Source organism: Folsomia candida, unplaced genomic scaffold, assembly GCF_002217175.1.
Source record: "Folsomia candida strain VU population unplaced genomic scaffold, ASM221717v1 Fcan01_Sc018, whole genome shotgun sequence".
NCBI classification, from domain to species: Eukaryota; Metazoa; Arthropoda; class Collembola; order Entomobryomorpha; family Isotomidae; genus Folsomia; species Folsomia candida.
This window is the reverse complement of record NW_019091210.1, coordinates 979,486-998,551: the sequence shown is the minus strand read 5'-3', so window position 1 is coordinate 998,551 and position 19,066 is coordinate 979,486. Positions and strand designations below refer to the sequence as shown.

Here is a 19,066-nt window from a genome sequence, read left to right as displayed (position 1 = left end):
AAACCTATTCAGTAATAAAACAGTCTTGAACACGACGAGGTGTGACGGGGAAACTTGGTTTGGACAAGCCAAAGCATTTTAAGCGAGTCTAAATTCCGATGCATAGATTCGCTGTAACGAAATTCAGATGGATTTGAAGCCAGAGAGAAAATGGGAATGTCTCAAGTGCTCGAAAAAGTTCAAGAAAAAATTCCACCTTAATCAACACGTCATCACGCACGATCCCAATGCAAAGGTGAAATGCGAGGTGAGTTTTAACATAAGTTTGCGTCAAAACCTTTCAAAATTTTATCTTCAAAATGTATTCCTTAGGTTTGCGGGAAAATTTCTAAAAACCCACTCGCCTTGGCTGACCACGTGAGAAGAGTTCACACCAACCGAGAACATCTCAATTGTGACGTCGGTCATCAGGGGTTTCGGGATTCCCGCACTTTACAGAGGCACATAAACGCCCTGCACGGATCGAGGGAACGATCTCGTTTCCAATGTGGATTTCCCGGCTGTGAAAAATCATACCTAAGTCAGCGCCATATTTCGCGACATATAAAAACTGCACATGTAAAAACTGAGTATCCGGCCAAATTTCCGTGCACACTTTGCGGTAAAGAATTTAAATGGAGAACAAACCTTGATCTTCACATTAGGACTCACACGACCGAAAAGCCGTTCAATTGTGCCACTTGTGGGAAGAGTTTCGCACGACGTATCGTATGACGTGAAGCAACACGAGGTAAATATCTGGATGCGTTCTTCTATGAAATATTGAGGAAAATTAAAGGCGTACATATTTATTTCCCAGGTGACACATTTGGAAAAACCTTTACGACACATTTTTAAGTGTACCCTCTGTCCGCTGACTTACTTTAGTAGACTTGCTTTACTAAAGCATGGCCGGGTTGTGCACGAAAATCAGAGGAAACATTGCTGCACATTTTGTGGAAGAAGGTTCTCTGCGTCCCATCACTTGAAACGGCACGTGGTGGCGAAACACCCCACGAACGAGGAGAAGATTCATTCCTGCGACAAATGCGAGTACATGAGTCATTCGAAGGCCGATTTAGCCATGCACAAAAGACGACACAACGCTAATCGTAAGAAGCATGAGTGTTACTTTTGTGGGAAAAAATTCGTTTCTTTTCGATATTTTGTCACCCACTGTGGCCGCAAACATACCTTGGAGAAGAAATAATTTGTATATCTTAACTAAACTATCTACATATATATTTACTGTTCGATTAAAGAATATGAATTGAATTTACATTTCATTCCTTCCGACTCACCCCCTGAGCTCTCATATGATCTTGGTAATAAGTATGTTATTATAAGTAAAGTACTTTCTACATAATTGTTAATCAAGTATTTCTCAGTCAAATAGAGTATACAGAAATTGACTTTGTTCTACCTGGGCTGGTGTGCTTGACTAAATATATACATATTAATTATCTATGTATTTATAAGTAATAAATATTATCACTTGTTATTGGTTACCCTAAATTATAATGGTTAAATTTTACAGATACCAGTTTCTAAATGTCATTTCAAAGAGCCACGTTAACGCAGATAGTGCGCAGAGACCACCATAAATTTTGAGCAAGGATATAAATATTCCCGACAATTGCATCCTTGTTTCATCATCTTGACGATGTAATTCAGCACTGTTTCGAATTGGGCGATTGTATCTTCTTTTGCCACCTTCTCGAAAAGCATTTTCGAATTTCCAAAATAACCCTGACGCCTCTGCACGCATCATGACATTGTACGCTGAGGACCCCATCAGGGATCTAGAATAGTGGAAATATTTTCAGATGACAATAAAAATGTATATAGGGCGTCCAAAACCGGAAGACTTCGTAAAAACCGGTTTTGGACTTCTCAGGGTTTTGAAATTTTCGTAAAATCCATTTTCTTCAAAACCGGTTTAATCTGGTAAAACTTCGAGTATAACAAAATTTAGGCATTAATTCAGGAATACCTTATTGCAGAACAAAGAATCGATGAATGGAAAACAAGTAATGTTAAATTGTACCTCGAAAACATGTTTTCTTTAAAAAAAACCGGTTTTCGATTGTGTTAAACCCGGTTTTCGATTGTGTTAAACCGGTTTTTTACTAAGCTAGTTTCATAACATCTAAAACCGATTTTCCGTTAAATCGAAAACCGATTTTGGTTGCCCTACATATTTGTGTACCTAAAAATCACTGGTATCCTTATAATTGTCCAGGGTTCGGGTATCCAATCACACCGCATTTTACGCTTTAATCCCAAATTAATTCGACTCATTTCCAAAACTTGGGTCTTCACGTGTATTGAAGTTTCCAAGTAAGCTACGCGATGGTGGAGTAAGCATTCGTTGACTGATGTAAAGTTGGCACATTTCATATTTAAATGATCCACGACTTGTGTATAATTACGGGAAATTTGGTGTTTCTTTAAATTCGCAGGAGTTATTTGTCCATATGAATTATGGGTGAGCAAGCTGTACCCTATGTTAGCAATATTATGTAATTTACACTCTTAAAAATAATGTTACCCGTCACTCTGAATTCTAGAATAAGTAAACTATGTAAATATGTATGTATATGTACCAATTTCAGGGTTAACTTTGCTCTATATCAGGCTAACGTTGTGCTGCATTTAGGATTAGTGTAATTTGCACTCTTAGAAAACCTGTACTAAATCATTACTGACCAGGTTTTTAACAGTGCAGCAATCCTAGAATTGAGAATGTTTTTACTTTTTAAAAGGGTAGCATTATTTTTCAGAGTGTGTTTAGAACTAGGAAAAAACCTGAATTAATTTGTCTTAATGTGCACACCTTTTTCAATTAATTCGGTATAACTTTTTATCCCAATAAGCTTCGATGGCGCCGTTATTGTGCTGGTTAGTTCTCCATTGTACATATTATTCAGGACGAGGACTGCAAAATAAACTACGACGGCCAAAATGGGGTTCCATCCTTTCAACCTTATATTCAATGGTTGATTCAAGAAGACCCAAACAACTTGAAACGACTTGTCCATATTTTTATGAAGAACGCCAACGATCACAATGAATAATAATAATGTAGCCCAAACTTCTCTTTGTAACGGATCGAATAAAAAAGTTATCCTGGTTTCTGAATATTTGAGCATCTCTTCCGGTATACAGTACAAAAAATGGTTCTCGGCTTGGTCTATTAAAAGCATTTTAAGGGTTCCAACCCACCCAGTACGACCCACATAGGTGAGAAGATCTTCCATACCTGCAAACAATAAGCATCGATTTTTTTGTATTTATATATACAGTGGAGTTATTTATGAGTGTCACCTCATTTGCATATATAAATCTCAGTATGCCCATTTAGGTTTTCCATGTTGAATAAACTTCGTCTCTCGCTAATGCGTCATAATATGCAAATGAAATGACAAGCACAAAAATCACACCGTACTCAAATTCTTGACGCATTTCACGTCATTCGTAAACCCTTAACAACCTTAGTTTCCGAAGATCATCTTAAGAAAAACATGCCTTTTATCATCGTAAGGTTTTGTAAGTTCATAAGCAACAATTGGATTTGAAATGTTAATTAATTTCGTCTAAGCTTCGTAAGTTGTAAGTTAACGTAGCTACGAACTGACGTGAAATGCCTCAGTATATCACTTATACATAAGTAGCTTATCATAAGCGCATATCGTACCCCATGTAAGGACAACATATAATCCCGGCGTGTTATACAATATGGTAGAATTACTGGAAAATGTGAGGTTCAACGCCTTCGAGAGGAGTCCAAGCTGCATATAAAATCGGACCCCTAAATAATACTGCGACCAAGCAAGGTCGTAGCTGTCCCTGTTTCGCAGATTATGAATGGACTCATAATCTAATTCGAGTCGATAAGAGGTTACCAAAACCTCCTGATTAAATTTTACACCCTGATGTTTGGTGTGTTTATGAGCTATCGTAATTAATTCCTTGAACGAGATGTTTACCTGGGGTAGAATTGCATGCCAATGAAAAATATGCAAATAGCTGATAGTTGCAATTTCATTCTTGTCCTGGTGAAACAAGATGAATACATTAGTAACAAATTTTTCGTTATCGATATTTTCCAATGAAATATGAGACGTGTTAAGAAGATGAACGAAAAATGTGGCATGCTCATCCTCAGATAAGCCTGAAGTTGTGAGGAATTGCCTAACATCCTGAATCGCAGATTGTTCAGACAGATTGTTCAATATAAGTGAAATTATTATGCATTTTATCGTGCCACTTTGCAACGTTAAGGATGAGATGGATCTAGGATTAGGTAATCTGGAAGAATATAGAGGACTTCCAGAACTTGACCCAATTTGGCGGGAGGGTTCTTCCCCCGTGGAAATTAGGATAGGTATCACGTGCAAAATACTTTGGTATATTGGCGGAAATTTGTAATTAGTGTTAGAATAAGAATGAATATGTAGGACACAATCGTCACGAATAAATGATGCTACACTGTAATAAAAACTGCTTAAGGAAAAAAAAATAATGGAAGAAATTATAGACATGGTTGTAACTCGAGGTGTATTTTGGGTGTGAACTAGCAAGTTAGAATTTAAGCATAGCAGTCAATAAAATGTCGTTATGTTTCTTATTATGGTGAATTTGTGTGTAATTCGAGGTGAATTTTACTTATGCACATAGGTAGTAGCAAGTTAGAAGTTATATTTAAAAAATTCAATTATTTTTCTCATCAAGGTGGAATTGTGTCAAGGCCAGATAAGTAATTTAACTTTTGACAGTTTTTATTGTGCCTCATTACGCTAACAAGAATTGCTCACTGTCATTTACTTTGTCTCCCATTGCTGATATTGAATACGTGTTTTCACTGATACGAAATATATGTCAAACTTTTAAGCTTTATTCAAAATTTCCAAAACATTATTTCCACATCATAACCAACTGGACAGAAATTAATAAAATTATAAAATAACCAATTAAATATTCAGACTCGAATATCAGAATATGAAACTTTACATGTCCCGCGTCCTCCTTTTACGGTCGACAAAAATAAAGGGCTCCAACTTTTCTCGCCTCCTTAAATCCAAATCCTTCCATTGAGCCCGCCCTTGCAATAATATCCAGAAGAATTTCCTCCACAAGCAAACCAATCCCTTCCTTCTGCTCGTAAGCTTGGTACAAAAGTCTGGCATATTTCCGAATCTCGGCGACTTGGTCTTTCTTCTTAATTTCCATGCGACAATCATAAACGGCGTTCTTATACCCAAACAAAATCAGGTTACTGGATGGCAAGGCGGCACAAATCGCTTCATCTTCACTAGCCTGAATTATGCTGGCAACAGTGTCCTGATAAGCCTGCTCCATACAGTTATCTTCTTCCTTGCTCAAGTCCCAGATTCGAATAATGCCTCGACTCTCAGCTCCACGGTCCACGGTGAGAACACGATATCCATGAATTGGAATGATTACGTCGATAACATTTCCATGATCAAGGTGTTTCTTAAGGGTCAATTCACCCTCGGATGATACAGTGTAAATCTTTAAGAAATGCCCTCCCACCACAATTTCGCCAGTTGGTAGTGTCGCCGTTGAGTAGGATCTGTCATGATTAACTTTGCAGATTTCCCGCACTTCTTGCCGATTGATGCTGTAGGTGTAGAAATATTCACAGTTTCCAAGTATGGCGAGGAAATTGTTGGCCACTGATGCGAGATGAACGCCATGTGCGCGATGTAAATACATAATATTGGAATGGACACAATTTCCAGTTACAGAATCGAAGATGTGGACGGTGTCATACGCCTCGGAAGAGACACCTGAAAATTAATAAATATGCACAAATTAGGCCACGCGAGAGGTAGGACGAGGGCCTGATATGGTTGGGGTGGGTCTAGAAAATGTTGATTTTATGTGACATTATTTAGCCTTCAAATTAATCAAATTTAACGGTCCAACGAAAATGTAATTTTTCCCAACCGAAAATAATAATTCGCGCAATAACAAAAAGTCCAACCAATTTAGTACAACAATTTCGTAAAAATACTCGACCAAATTTGCTCCATCTATGCATTTATGTACACGCATAGCCACAAATACATGTTTTTGCCTTTGGTCAACCGTTTTCTGAAATTACTGAGGGACGGACCAAAAAAGGAACCAACGGGGGTTACTTTTGGTTAGAGAAAATTATATTTTTGTAGTGCCGAATGTATAAAATAAATCCCACAATTTATGTTCCACTTGTATAACGTTAAATATACTTGAATAAAATATTTTTCACGTACAACAAATAGCGATGAGATTGTCCTCAAGTTCGGTCACAGAATTTAGCACGGAGAAACTCATATTCATCAAATTGAAGTTAACTTCCACTTGTCGGGTATCCAGCGACCAGATCTTAATACGTGGACAATCGTCACTTTTTCGCAATCCGAAGGAAAGGATCCTGCCCTTCGAGAGCTTTTTTAACAAGAGTATGGCCCCAGTCTCCCAGTCTCGAAGGATTCCATTTAGGGTGTGAAAATTAGCGTGGATCAGAATGTAGTCGCTTATGTCCCCATTTTCCAAACCAAGAATGAGGTGAGACCATCGGGACCATCCATTAAGGGACTCATCCTCAGATGGAAAGGCAATCATACAGGTGATAACTTCGCGCGAATCCACGTACGGCATTATTCAAATCTACATAAATCAAGAAATATTCATTATTTAAATCGAAAAATACTGTGGGTATTCACGTCACTCACGTCGAGAATGACTTATTCTAAATGAAAATACATGAAGTGAAAATGAGACGAGAAATTTAAATTTCCATTTGACGACGAGTGTGCGAAAAAGAGTTGACGACGATAATAAATGCATTATTGTGTCGCATGTTAAGGAATATAAGTAAAATCTGATCGTTATCGCAAACCTCGTAAAGTTGGGGAATGTTCCGGCGTTTACGAAGTTGTCATGAATACCCCCCTTATGCAAATTGTATTTTCAATTGATAATAAACTAATGTTTTTTGTTTTCATCATTACCTTGTTTTTCTATTTTCTTATTCCTTGAATACACCTCCCGCTGAGCAAGCCAAGTAGATTAATAACCGACCTATTAATTGCAAATAACTTTTTATTAATAAATTGTAGAATAGATATAATTTGTATGTATTTATAATTTATAATAGACTTTATGAAATCCTTCACCTATGTAAGGCCAGGTTGGGATTTTAGATAGGCGAATTAATTATGTAGAGTCAGTAATATTACATAAATTTAATAATTTCAATAACAATTGCTGATTGGGAATGAAAATCAACTTGCGAATTCAATCCCGGCTCACCTGTTTAAATAATTGGGGCGCGTCGCATCACATGCGACTCGTATGTGATGCGTTAGTGTTACACTAAATTCTCTGATTTTTTCATACCGATTTTTTTAAATTTACTAATCTTATTAGTAATAACTTATTTATTACTAATAAGTTATTACCGTAATTGCTACATAATTGCAAGTTTTTGTAGAAATTGAAGTTGATATCATTCTGTGAAGTAATTTCTTTATCGTTATCTCATCATATTTCTTGAAGCGATAAGTTGATTGTAAAATTATCATCATGCATAGTTACATAAATTAAGTAAATCAAATTTCTGCCCCCATTTTATTTCTCGAGTGCACAAAAAATATGAAAGTTTGTCGCAAAGTGAAGGCGAACTTTGCACTTAACGTTGTCTAGTTTTCTTTTGTTGCATGCAGGTTTTGGATTTTTGTCCCAATTTTTCCTTCTACTATTATGTATTCAAATCATGATTTAGAAACCTGCGTCTCTGGCAAAATTAAGATTTCAGAGATATGAGAAAGTAGGAAAAAAAGTAGAAAATTTTCATACAAGGAAATTATCAAGTTCCAACCTCCTAAATTTGTAAATTATCGATTTTCAGAAGCAACGAAATATTAATTTTGTAATAAAAACGCACGGAGATGACCAGGTTTCAAAATTTCAAAATTTGAATACATGGAAGAAGGGAAGGTTGAGTCATAAAATTTAAATTCAAGAGAACGTCAAATGTATGATATAATTTTGCAAAATTTTTTTAAAGTTGAATAACAAAAACTATTTTTATTTTATTTCAATTTCCATACACTCTCAGTGACAAAGCTGGTATGCCAATTGGGCTTCAAATACATATTTACAATGTTTGGAGGAATTATTTCTCAAATTGATGATGTAATTGGATGAAATTAATAAAAGTATAATGTTTCCCCTTCTAAAAGAAGAACAAGCAAACTATATCAAATCAAGAGAAATATTAACTTGATCAAGGGTAGGGTTTTACATTGTCAACTTGTCATGACATTTTGACATGTCATAAATGTCATAAATGTCATAAATGTCATAAATGTCAGACATTTATTTTTATTGACAATTATGACATTTATGAAAATTTGTCAAATTCGAAATTGTCAACTTTTCTGTCAACTTGTCATTGACAATTATGACATTTTCATTTTCTATCTCATTTTCCCCAAATAAAAAATCGTCGTAGGGGGTATATTTTGTTTTTCAGCTACACTTCTTTCCTCTCATATAATTTTTTACTACGAACGACACTAGAAATATTATATTAATATAATATTCAAAAATTAAAGTCGTCAATTGACTTTCGCTCCTAAAATTACAACTTATTCCGTTTGTCTCTGATCATCAGCTTTATTGGAAGCATTTATTTGGAGGAGTTGGTCGATTCCAGACATGTTTCTTCCAATTATATTGACCTGAAGTCTGTCTTTTCGGATAACATAAAATGTTTTTCGTTAAATATGAGAGCAATGTGAAGCTTGGACCACTGGTAGTCGACAGAGTTTAGTAAGGTCATATATTAATTCACTCGATACATAATTCATCCAGCAGGATATAAAGGAAGTTGCAGCCAGCTCGGTGCATATTTTCTAAACGTTTCTAGTTACGATCAACTTGGCAGAGTTAACTGCAACTAATTCTACCAATGCTTACAACATTTAAATATTTACAGTTGTAGACCGGGAGACTGAATCTACTTGGCAATCAAACTAAGAGAACTATAGATAAAATTAAAGCAGGCGGAAAAGAGGAAATTTCTAACTTTAAAGTTCTTCAATGAAACTGTGAAAGGTAATTAAATTTGACGTTATACTTACAATTAAATATATATAAATACGAGCGGATGGCGATAAAACAAGAACATTTCTTGACTCGTTGAATTGCAATGAGAGAAAGAAGTTTTAATAGCTACTGCTAAGATTACCTGGTCACGGGGTATATTGAGATTGACAGTTATGACAAATGTCATAAATGTCCGTCATATTTGTCATAAATGTCATACATTTTGAAGCTGTGACATTTATGACAAAAAATTGACAAATTGACATGTCATGACATTTATGACATGACATGACATTTATTCCGTTGACACTGACAATGTAAAACCCTAATCAAGGGTAAAGTTAACTCTGAATTGAGTATCGTTTACTGGATATAGAATTCAGAGTGCATTTGATTTTCGAAAGCGTCACATTATTTTTAATACTACGTAAGAGTATACTATACGCATCACGGATACATATTTTCGTGAATCAGGAACAATTATATCCACCATCGATGATCAATTGTTGCCCAGATATCATTTTTGATAAGTCGCTCAACATGAAAAGTACTGGTCCACTGACGTCCTCCACGACTAACAGTCTTCCCAGCGGGGTACGTGCAATAAATTCGGCACAGATTTCCTTTTGTTCTTTAAAATCTCCAATCATATCCGTTTCCGTGATGGAAGGACTAACGCAGTTGACACGAATATTGTGCTTTCCCCATTCGAGGCACATTGAGCTGGTTAATCGATCCAAGGCTGCCTTTGAGGACGCGTACATCGATAAGGTGGGAGCACCAGCGTTAACAACCTTAATTAATTGATACATATTAATTAAAATGAATAAGAAACATGTTTTAGATAAAGGGTACACTCTTAGAAATCCAGTATTAAAATAATACCCAGTGGTATTGATAAGTATTACTGTGCAGTAATAGCTCCGTATTAAAGTTTTTCTATATACGTAGCAAATTTTTACAGACCGGTATAGTTTCAACTCCAAGCGGTGACAGCTTTAATACCGTGAGGTCAATACCTACCTGACTAAATACCATATACCAGATTTCTAACAGTATATGTAATACTTGATCAATTACGTTGGAAGAAATGTTTACAATGGAGCCACATTTTCCATTTTCTATCATTTTTGTAGCAACAATCTGGCTGATATTTAATACAGAGGATACATTGGTTTTCCAAATTCTGTAAAAAATAGTTATATTTCGTTACAGAATATTTTTTTCTAGATTTTGAATTTTACATAAATACATACAAGTCATAGTCGTCCAATTTGGCTTCCATGATGGAACAATCCATCAAAATTGCGGCATTATTAACGAGACCATCAACACATTCAATGGCAGAAATGATTTGCCTAGTTTCCTCCCAATTTGATAAGTCGACCTTGTAAGTCTTCATGTTTGGACATTTGGTTTTTAATTGATCCAAATTCGATTGTGTTTTAGAAACTGCGTGTACAGTTGCACCAAGTTGATATAATTTCTCGGCAATGCCACGTCCAATTCCTGCATTAAAATTAATTTCATATACGTACTGATGTATGTACTGTTAGAAATCTACGATATTTAGCCAGGCTGGTCTCAGTATTGAGTCCTCTCTACATATGTAGGTTGTTACCGCTTGGTAGTAAAATTATACCGAACTGTAAAAATTTGCTACCGATATGGTAAAATTTTAATACCAAGTTATTACTACATGGTATTACATACTTATCAAGACCAATTTGGTGGCATGAATATGTACCGGAAACTATGTTAACACCCTTTTTATAAGTGTGTAATTAAAATTTTGAAATAATCTTGAAATATATATATTAGGATGGTTACCTCGACCAGCTCCAGTTACGAGGAACTTTTTCCCCTCCAAGTTTAACGACATTGTAAATTAATTTTGTGTTATAAATAAATCTTGACAGTTAAGCAAAGTTAGGACAATATAATATGTTGCAGGATTGAGTGTGAATACAGAATAAAGTGCAGGAATTCAATTCAACAGATGATGCAAAATGCCCTTGGTCTGAAGATGATGATGATGTAATTTTTTATATATGTACATATCTAATCTTTATATGAAAACAACAACCAACTTGTTTGTGTTTGTGTATACTCCTTGTCACATTTGATCATAATGTACATCAACTGCTACAGATTGAGACTTGAAGCGATGAATGAATAAAGTTATAACCCAATTTTTGCAAATATTCGCGAATAATATGCATATGTACATTAAGTTGGGGAATGCGATGTATGTACATAATTGCTTTACTGCTCTCCCTGATTACTCTTCACCTACTGACACTGACTGTTTTCTGTCAAATAAAACATTCTCCGTTTTGTATGCACACTGCAATCGACTTGGAGGAATACGTTTTTTAATGAAAACATGAAAAACGGGGGGTACAAGTATTAAACAACATACGAGACAAGTGCAGATATATCCAGCAATTTTCTACTATCGAGATATTATATTTTGAAATTTCTCCTCCATAGCTGAATGACATTTAAGGTAGTCACCTTTTAAGTAAATATTTGGAAATCAACACCATGCAGTTCCTACCTCCGCGATTCTACCGACGTAACATATTTACATACATATGCTATACTCTACAGTTGTATGAAGTAATAAAGGGGATTACGGATTAGTAATGTGGTAATGAAAAATTTCTCAAATTTTAAAAATTAATAGTAAATGTGTGTAGGGACTCATTACAAAATTACTTCCAGTACGTTATTTATTTATATGAATTTACCGAATTTTTGATTCTGTACATAATTATCATGTAAACTGAGTATAATTAATAGAAATTATGTTAATTTGCCTATTTTAATGCAACAATTTGCTTTCTTGAATCGCTTACAGTATGAAATATCACTACATTTTTGTGCGTTCCAACAAATGTCACAATAATCCATCCTATCTTATGTTTGATTGATCTCGCGTAAATCTATCTAGATCCGCTTCAACGGTGCCGATTGTCCTCGAGGAACAATACGATAAGCTGACTTTTTTGTACGTATGACGTTAATGAATTGACGTAAGCAAATATTTAATTAATTTTTAATTCCTGGTTTGGATAAGCGAGCCCTCGCTTATGCAAATATTACCGGTAACTTAAAAAGTGCTTGGAATTTTTTCTACTTGTGTCTTATCGGATTACGTCAATTATTTGCAGGTATATAAATATGGCCCTGTTCAGGTGGCAAATTTGTATTCAATCCCTCCCTCAAAGATTCCAATTGCAAAAAATAGTTGGACTAATTATGAATTATTTCGCCGAATTTGTTCTCATCTGCGCTCTGGTGACGGTCACAGCGTCACCAAGTTTTAGCGCTGCCATCGACGCTAATGACCAATCAATTAACGGAGTCGTGACAAATATTACGCGATGTGGTGAGTTTACATACGTTACATTTTTTTGCAAAAAAATATTTTCATTTCAATTTTGCAAAAAATACAATTTTTAATTAAAATTTTATGTACATAAATCATAAAGGTGGATATGGAACCCCAATCCAGCTCAGAGTTTCTAATTGTGAAGGAAAATGCTCCCTAATGCCGGGTCAGGTTTACAACATTGAATACGACTTTATTCCGAGTAAGTTTAACATAAAATGTAACCAAGTCTTCTAAATTTGGAAATGTTAACAATTTATTTTATTTCGAAATACGTATTTTATTACGTAATTTTTAAAATTCAATTTACTCAAGTGATTAATTTTATTATTTGCGAATTGTCCTTATGATTAAGATGTTGAAGATTGATGTGATTGCGTAATTTGTATAAATGTTATATCATTATTTGCATAATTACTTAAAAAATTTAGTAATCTAACTCTGTATTATTTTCAGATGCTTCCGCTTCCGGTTTAGGTTTAGCATGTGACCTAGTTCTTGATGGAGAAAGGTATCGACTTTTTGACATCGCCCTGCCTAACTCGGCCGTTCTGCCGGATCTCATGTACACCGTCAAGTTTAGCGTAACGCCAGATGAAATCCTCTCAGGTCAAGTGGTTGACCTTCGTGCCATCATTTATCACACGGACGACAGATTTTTAGAACTTTGTGTGGAAACCGAAGTGGACATTATTGCTGTCCCTTGATTATTTAGTAGCTATGCTAAAGTGTCATATTTTTTTCATATAGTGACGCAATTCACGCAGTGACTGGTAACATTTTTAAATTCGTAAATTCTTCAAACTTGCAATCCTTCATAAATTTTTGAAGATGTTTGTAAGGAAATTAGATAGTTTAAAAATCAGTGTACACTTTTTCATATCAATGGCGTCATTTTATTTTTAAAAGTTATTTTCCAAGTTACCTATATGACCACGTGAATCGACTCAACATACATATTTTAATGTTGTAATATAAGAAAGGGAAACAAGCTAAACAAAAATGTATTGTGCATTGATGTATAAAAAGCTCCGTAAATTGAGATATGAACAAAATTGCAAGAATTGAATGAAATATGCGGGTCTTGCCAACACTGTGTTGGCGTGAGTAGGCCCAAAAATCTTTCACTTGCATGAAACACATTTCCATTTTAAAGTAATGGACACATATGACATATCTAATAAAAAATATATTAACTTTTACAGAACAGTTTTTCTACCGTACAATTTAATATGCTCATCACTGTGCGTAATATTATTTGAGTTCATGTATTTAAGTAAGTGAAGGGTCGACATTTGTTAGAGTTCAAAATGTTAACCTTTTCAGATCCTCTGGTATGAAAAGGTTTATTTTCAACCCGTTCGAAGGACACGAACCACCACGCATTTAAATATGTATACATATTCAATCCAGTAATACTTGTAAGCACGACGAGGCTGAATAAGAGAAGTTTAGCTGTAAAAAATAAAATTTCTATATTAGTTTTCTCTTCCACGTTCAAATTTTGCTGACACATAACCTTTAACTTTATTAGTTTTCCTCAGTGTCTATTAAACCGTTCCTAGCGAGTGAACTTAACCAACATCTTTCAACCGAATCAAATGGATGTCCAGGCCAAGAAGCAATGGACTTGGAAATGTCCCAAGTGCTTAAAGACGTATAAAACCAAGACGTACATTGCTAAGCATCTCGTCACACACGATTCCGTCGCGAAGATGAAATGTGAGGTGAGCCTACAATTATTGTTAAATTGATAAATTTTCATTCTGGAAAATCGTGGTTATGGTTTGGAAGAAGACAATTGTCATTTCTGTGGAGTAATTGATTTTCCCTATCTTCTCTCCGTGGCCTGAAATTTGTCGGAATTTTAAGTTTCTACAGCTACCAAAAGTGTTAAATTTAAACATTATCTTTCCGAAAATTAGGGCATTTTCCAATCTATCGCAATCTTAAATTTTGGATCTCACAGTTTTTTTAAGTTTTATTAAAACTCCTGAATTCCCCCTCCCGCTTATACATACATAGCTTCCCTGATATAATGCATTTTCTCGTAGTTAATCACACTCGTTGAAGGGTGGTTAACTAAAGTTTGCTACATTTAAATTAAACCGCCAGCTAACTTTACAACGCACATAGGCTTGCGGGAAAGTTTTGAAAAACCCGGTCACCTTGGCCACATAAGGAGAGTTCACACCAACCGGAAACGTCCACATTGCGATGTTTGTCATCAGACGTTTTTCGATCCCCGCAATCTACGAAGACACATGGACGACGTGCACGGACCGAAGGAACGACCTCGGTTCCCATGCACATTACCCGGCTGTGAGAAAACCTACCTAAAACAGCGGTATCTTTCCCAACACGTGAAAACCGAACACTCCGAAAATCCAGTCAAGTTTCCATGCCCACTTTGCGGTAAAGAATTTAAATTACGGTCAAACCTTGAGGGTCACATTTTCACCCACACGACGGAGAAGCCGTTCAATTGCAACACTTGTGGGAGAAGCTTCGCACAAATGGGAGCCATGAAACTTCACGAGCTAAATAAATCAACATGATGTGTATTTGAGGGTATTCATTTCGATTTCGCATCGTTATAATATCCATTGTTATCGTTATAGCAACGTTTGCAAAAAAATAAAGTTCGCAAGTTGGCAAAAAAATTGGCTTGATAAATAATTGACTGGCGCATCGCTAGAGCTAATATTTATGTACATAATTCGAAAAATATTGTTCATAAACATGGAAAATTTTACAATAGGAAAAATCAATAAATCTCCATTAGCTACCCATGCCTTGCCTTTTGAAATTTCTCATTTAGTAAATTTCAGAAGCAAAAATTGCGTAACTACGGAAATTTGCCAATTTTTCCCATTACAAAATTTGAAAAATTTGAACTAAATTCACCGAAGTTTGTTACTTATTTTACTTATCCATTTGGACAAATCTGCACGAAAGATTTTCAAGTGCAAACTTTGTCCCAAGACTTTCATTAGTGGCTCTGGGTTAAATAGCCATGTCAGCGTTCTTCATGAGAACCAGAGGAATTATTGCTGCCAATTTTGTGGAAGAAGGTTCTCGACATCTAATGTGTTGAAATGCCACGTGGAGGCGGTACACCCCGCGAACAAGGAGAAAATTCATTCCTGCCACAAATGCGAGTACAGGACTCACGCGAAGCGCAATTTAGCACGACATGAAAAACGGCACGATAGTAAGAAGCATGAATGCTATTTTTGTGCTAACAAATACGTCGCTTTTCAAGATTTGGTCAGCCACTGTAGTCGCATTCATACCCTGGAGAAGAAATTACTTGTGTAACTATTGATTTATTTATTTAATTAGAGAGAAATGTTGATGATTAATTGATTAATGAATTAGAATTATTATTTTAAACTAATATTTAAATTACTTTAATTATATTTAAGAATGAAATATGTATGATTGTAAAGGCCGAGGCCACATCAATCGAACTTAATAAATACCTACCTACCTACCTACCTAGAGAGAAATGTTGATGAAGATGATAAATATTATGTTAAACTAGGTATTATGTAAGTATGTACATATGTAATATATTGTTAAAAAATATCATTTACAATGGAGGCGCAAACCATGTTCAGCGCAGATAACTTTTTGACCATGTTAGTTTGGAAGACCAAGTCTTTAGAAACAACATTTGGTTTGGCACTTGAGCAGATGCGCAAAATTCGCCACTTTATAGGCGCCGCAAGTTCGCAAAAATGCTTGATTTTTCAATGCACGGTCGAGCGCGAGTCACGGTCATTTTTTCCGTCTCTGTCGCTCACTCTCTCGCTCCGACGCGAAGATATTGACGACAATTGACGTCGTAATCCTTCATCATCCGCATTTTTCACCAATAATTCCGAATTGTTATATTTTTAACTATAAATTTTGAAATTAATTCACCCGGAATTTCGTAATTTGATAAGATTTTTGGACAAGAATTTCTGCAATCCTCTGGTCTGCATAGGGTCTTTATCGTCACAGTCAAAACTTTTCTGAACAAGGTATAAAAATTATTTGACAACAGAGTGTTGATACTTTCTATTAAGATAAATTTTGTTTATAACATTACGAAATTGGGGGAAATTTATAGTTAAAAATATAACAATTCGGAATTATTGATGAAAAATGCGGATGAAGGGTTGCGGGGTCAATGCCCTCGCGTGGAAGTGAGAGAGTGAGCGACAGAGACGGAAAAAAGCTGAGCTCGCGCTCGACCGTTAACAGTTTACCCCTTTTTACCACTGTGCACAGTGGTCCGGATTGCTTTATTTGTTTGCCAAAACCTCTAGCTCTCGAACCATTTAATTTTTTCGAGTTCTGCCTTCGGGGATCGAGATATGAAGGTCCAATGGGTATAAGCTATGCAACTCTTATTGAAGCCACACCCCTTTGGGGGTGTGGTCACAGGTGAATATTTATTTTCTTGCATTACCCCATCAAGTGGGGTGTCATTTGAAAGGTCTAATCAAGCTCTAAACAACTCCAACCATTATTTGGACATTATCGGCACACCCACTGCCAGGGGGTGTGGTCAAAATACAAATTTGAAAGTTTTGTTTTGATAATTTTGAGGATGTATTTTCATAAAATGACAATATTATATAATTTTATGAAGTATTTCTGTCCTCTAACTTAATTAACAAAGAAAATAGGACCAAAATTATAAATTTAGTTATGCCTCATCAGGGGGTCACCACTTCATAAAATCCCCCTGCTCGTAATAAATTTTTTAGAGGGGTTTGGTTTACCATATTTCCTTCCCCCAGGACTGGGCAAGATATTTCGAAGCGATTGTGTTATTTGGAACACTCGAAAATTTCATACGTGACAATGATTGGAGCATTCCAGATATTTTGCTTATGGCAATTTTCAATTACATAAATTCAAATCTCTCTGCCTATTTGTAATGGTGGCAGCTGGTGGCAGCAGTTTTTGTAGATTAGATATGGGGGATTAATAATACATTTACGGTTCCTCAGAAAAGCACAGGAATAGGCAGGATTTTCAACTTGAAGTTTTCCCCATTTAGCCCAATGTTATCAGCCAAGTTTGAGTATACGCCACGTCTTCACCGGTTGAACAATCCAAATGAAACTTTCCGAAGTTGAACATCTATGTCAAAGGTACTGAAGGGGGTACTTCGTTTTTGAATCGGTGAGAATAGGTTTTGGCCAAGAAATTCAGTATTCCGGACCAACGTGCTGTGATGGAAAAAGTGGACCAAATTGGTAAAATATAAGAGCATTTGTATGTAATGAACCCTGAATGCGTATGTAAATATGTACCTATGGTTCTAAAATTTTCATTTTTGCAATTATTTACAAATTTAAATAATATGTATAGCCAAAAATTGGCTAACCTAACTCTCTGAACTTAGGAGGAGTACTTACGACCTTTTCAATGCCAGATCTTGATGCCCTTTGGATATGTTGTAGGTCTATACGAGTGTAGAAAAAGTGAAGGAGGGTTAAGGTCCATGGGCCCTAGTTCGCCAGCCACACCCCTTTGAAGGGGCGCCCAATGCCAAACTAGCCGCACTAAAAAATTCGCCAAAAATCCAATTTTGCTCGGATTTCCATAATATTTACATATTCTTGATCCTAGATAGTTGCTTTATCATATCCAACATCAAATTCGACCCTTTTCAAATTTTCAATTTTTTTAAAATCTTCTGATTAGGGGTATGTATCGAAAAAGTGTGAAATTTCAAAAAAGTTGGGTTTGATATTGGATATGATAAAGCAACTATCTGGGATAGAATATGTAAATATTTTGAAAATCCGAGCAAAATTGAATTTTTGGCGAATTTTTTAGTGCGGCTAGTTTGGCATTGGGCGCCCCTTCAAAGGGGTGTGGCTGGCGAACTAGGGCCCATGGACCTTAACCCTCCTTCACTTTTTCTACACTCGTATAGACCTACAACATATCCAAAGGGCATCAAGATCTGGCATTGAATAGGTCGTACGTATTCCTCCTTAATAATAAATAAAACTGGTAAAAAAGTTAGTTAAAATGAAAAATCAGCAACCTGTTTATCTACTAACACATCTATGTAGATACATAAATATGCACTTACAAAATTTCTTTAAGAAAAACATGAAAACACAAATTATTCTCTTTGATGAAAGCCAAATGTCAAACATGTGAGTAAAATCGATATCTAATTTTCTTCCAGAAATCCAGATTTAGACAGTTCCATCGCTTTCACCCGCTTTCACCTCCTTCCAAAAGCACCAAACGACGAAGGCGCAATACGCGTCGAACAAGACGTTCACCGCACTTCCGATCAAATCCGGAACGGCACCCGTCCTCACGTGGACACAGTCGTAGATGAATTTCGCAAATAGCAGGACAACTATTATGAATCGGACAAAGAACCATACGAACAGTTTCCGGGCTTGTTTCTGAAAATATTGAAGACAATAATTTTGAGGAAAACTTGCGAGAAATAATTTTTCAAAAAAATAATACTTAAACCGGAAAAATATATTTTTTTAAATATCGATATTTGATTATATATGTAAATTTTATTTACCT

General features: G+C 35.6%; 3 protein-coding genes and 1 long non-coding RNA gene across 5 annotated transcripts; 2 read left to right on the top strand and 2 right to left on the bottom strand.

Moving 5' to 3' along the window:
• The first annotated feature begins 40 nt into the window (after positions 1 to 40).
• On the top strand, positions 41 to 1,407 carry LOC118438060. Its single transcript, XR_004836582.1, has 3 exons — positions 41 to 247; positions 313 to 730; positions 800 to 1,407. It is a non-coding gene; the product is annotated as an uncharacterized LOC118438060 (long non-coding RNA).
• Positions 1,408 to 4,890: 3,483 nt separating this feature from the next.
• Positions 4,891 to 7,888, bottom strand: LOC118437958. Its single transcript, XM_035857554.1, has 4 exons — positions 7,167 to 7,888; positions 7,002 to 7,071; positions 6,261 to 6,657; positions 4,891 to 5,792 (listed from the first exon to the last, which is right to left on the bottom strand). Exons 3-4 carry the CDS (start codon positions 6,646 to 6,648, stop codon positions 5,011 to 5,013), a joined length of 1,170 nt encoding a protein of 389 aa, XP_035713447.1. The 5' UTR covers positions 6,649 to 6,657; positions 7,002 to 7,071; positions 7,167 to 7,888; the 3' UTR covers positions 4,891 to 5,010.
• Positions 7,889 to 8,035: 147 nt separating this feature from the next.
• On the bottom strand, positions 8,036 to 11,155 carry LOC110857279 (L-xylulose reductase). Of its 2 annotated transcripts, XR_002548643.2 has the most exons (5): positions 10,933 to 11,155; positions 10,359 to 10,611; positions 10,183 to 10,288; positions 9,470 to 9,896; positions 8,036 to 8,247 (listed from the first exon to the last, which is right to left on the bottom strand). XR_002548643.2 is itself a non-coding variant. In XM_035857836.1 (4 exons), exons 1-4 carry the CDS (start codon positions 10,982 to 10,984, stop codon positions 9,573 to 9,575), a joined length of 735 nt encoding a protein of 244 aa, XP_035713729.1. In that variant the 5' UTR covers positions 10,985 to 11,155; the 3' UTR covers positions 8,036 to 9,572. The 2 variants fall into 2 exon arrangements, 1 of the variants encoding a protein (XP_035713729.1); XM_035857836.1 differs by having other exon boundaries at positions 8,036 to 9,896.
• A 1,150-nt stretch (positions 11,156 to 12,305) lies between these two features.
• LOC110857200 lies at positions 12,306 to 13,706 on the top strand. Its single transcript, XM_022105809.2, has 3 exons — positions 12,306 to 12,496; positions 12,600 to 12,701; positions 12,956 to 13,706. Exons 1-3 carry the CDS (start codon positions 12,367 to 12,369, stop codon positions 13,204 to 13,206), a joined length of 483 nt encoding a protein of 160 aa, XP_021961501.1. The 5' UTR covers positions 12,306 to 12,366; the 3' UTR covers positions 13,207 to 13,706.
• The last annotated feature ends 5,360 nt before the right edge of the window (positions 13,707 to 19,066 follow it).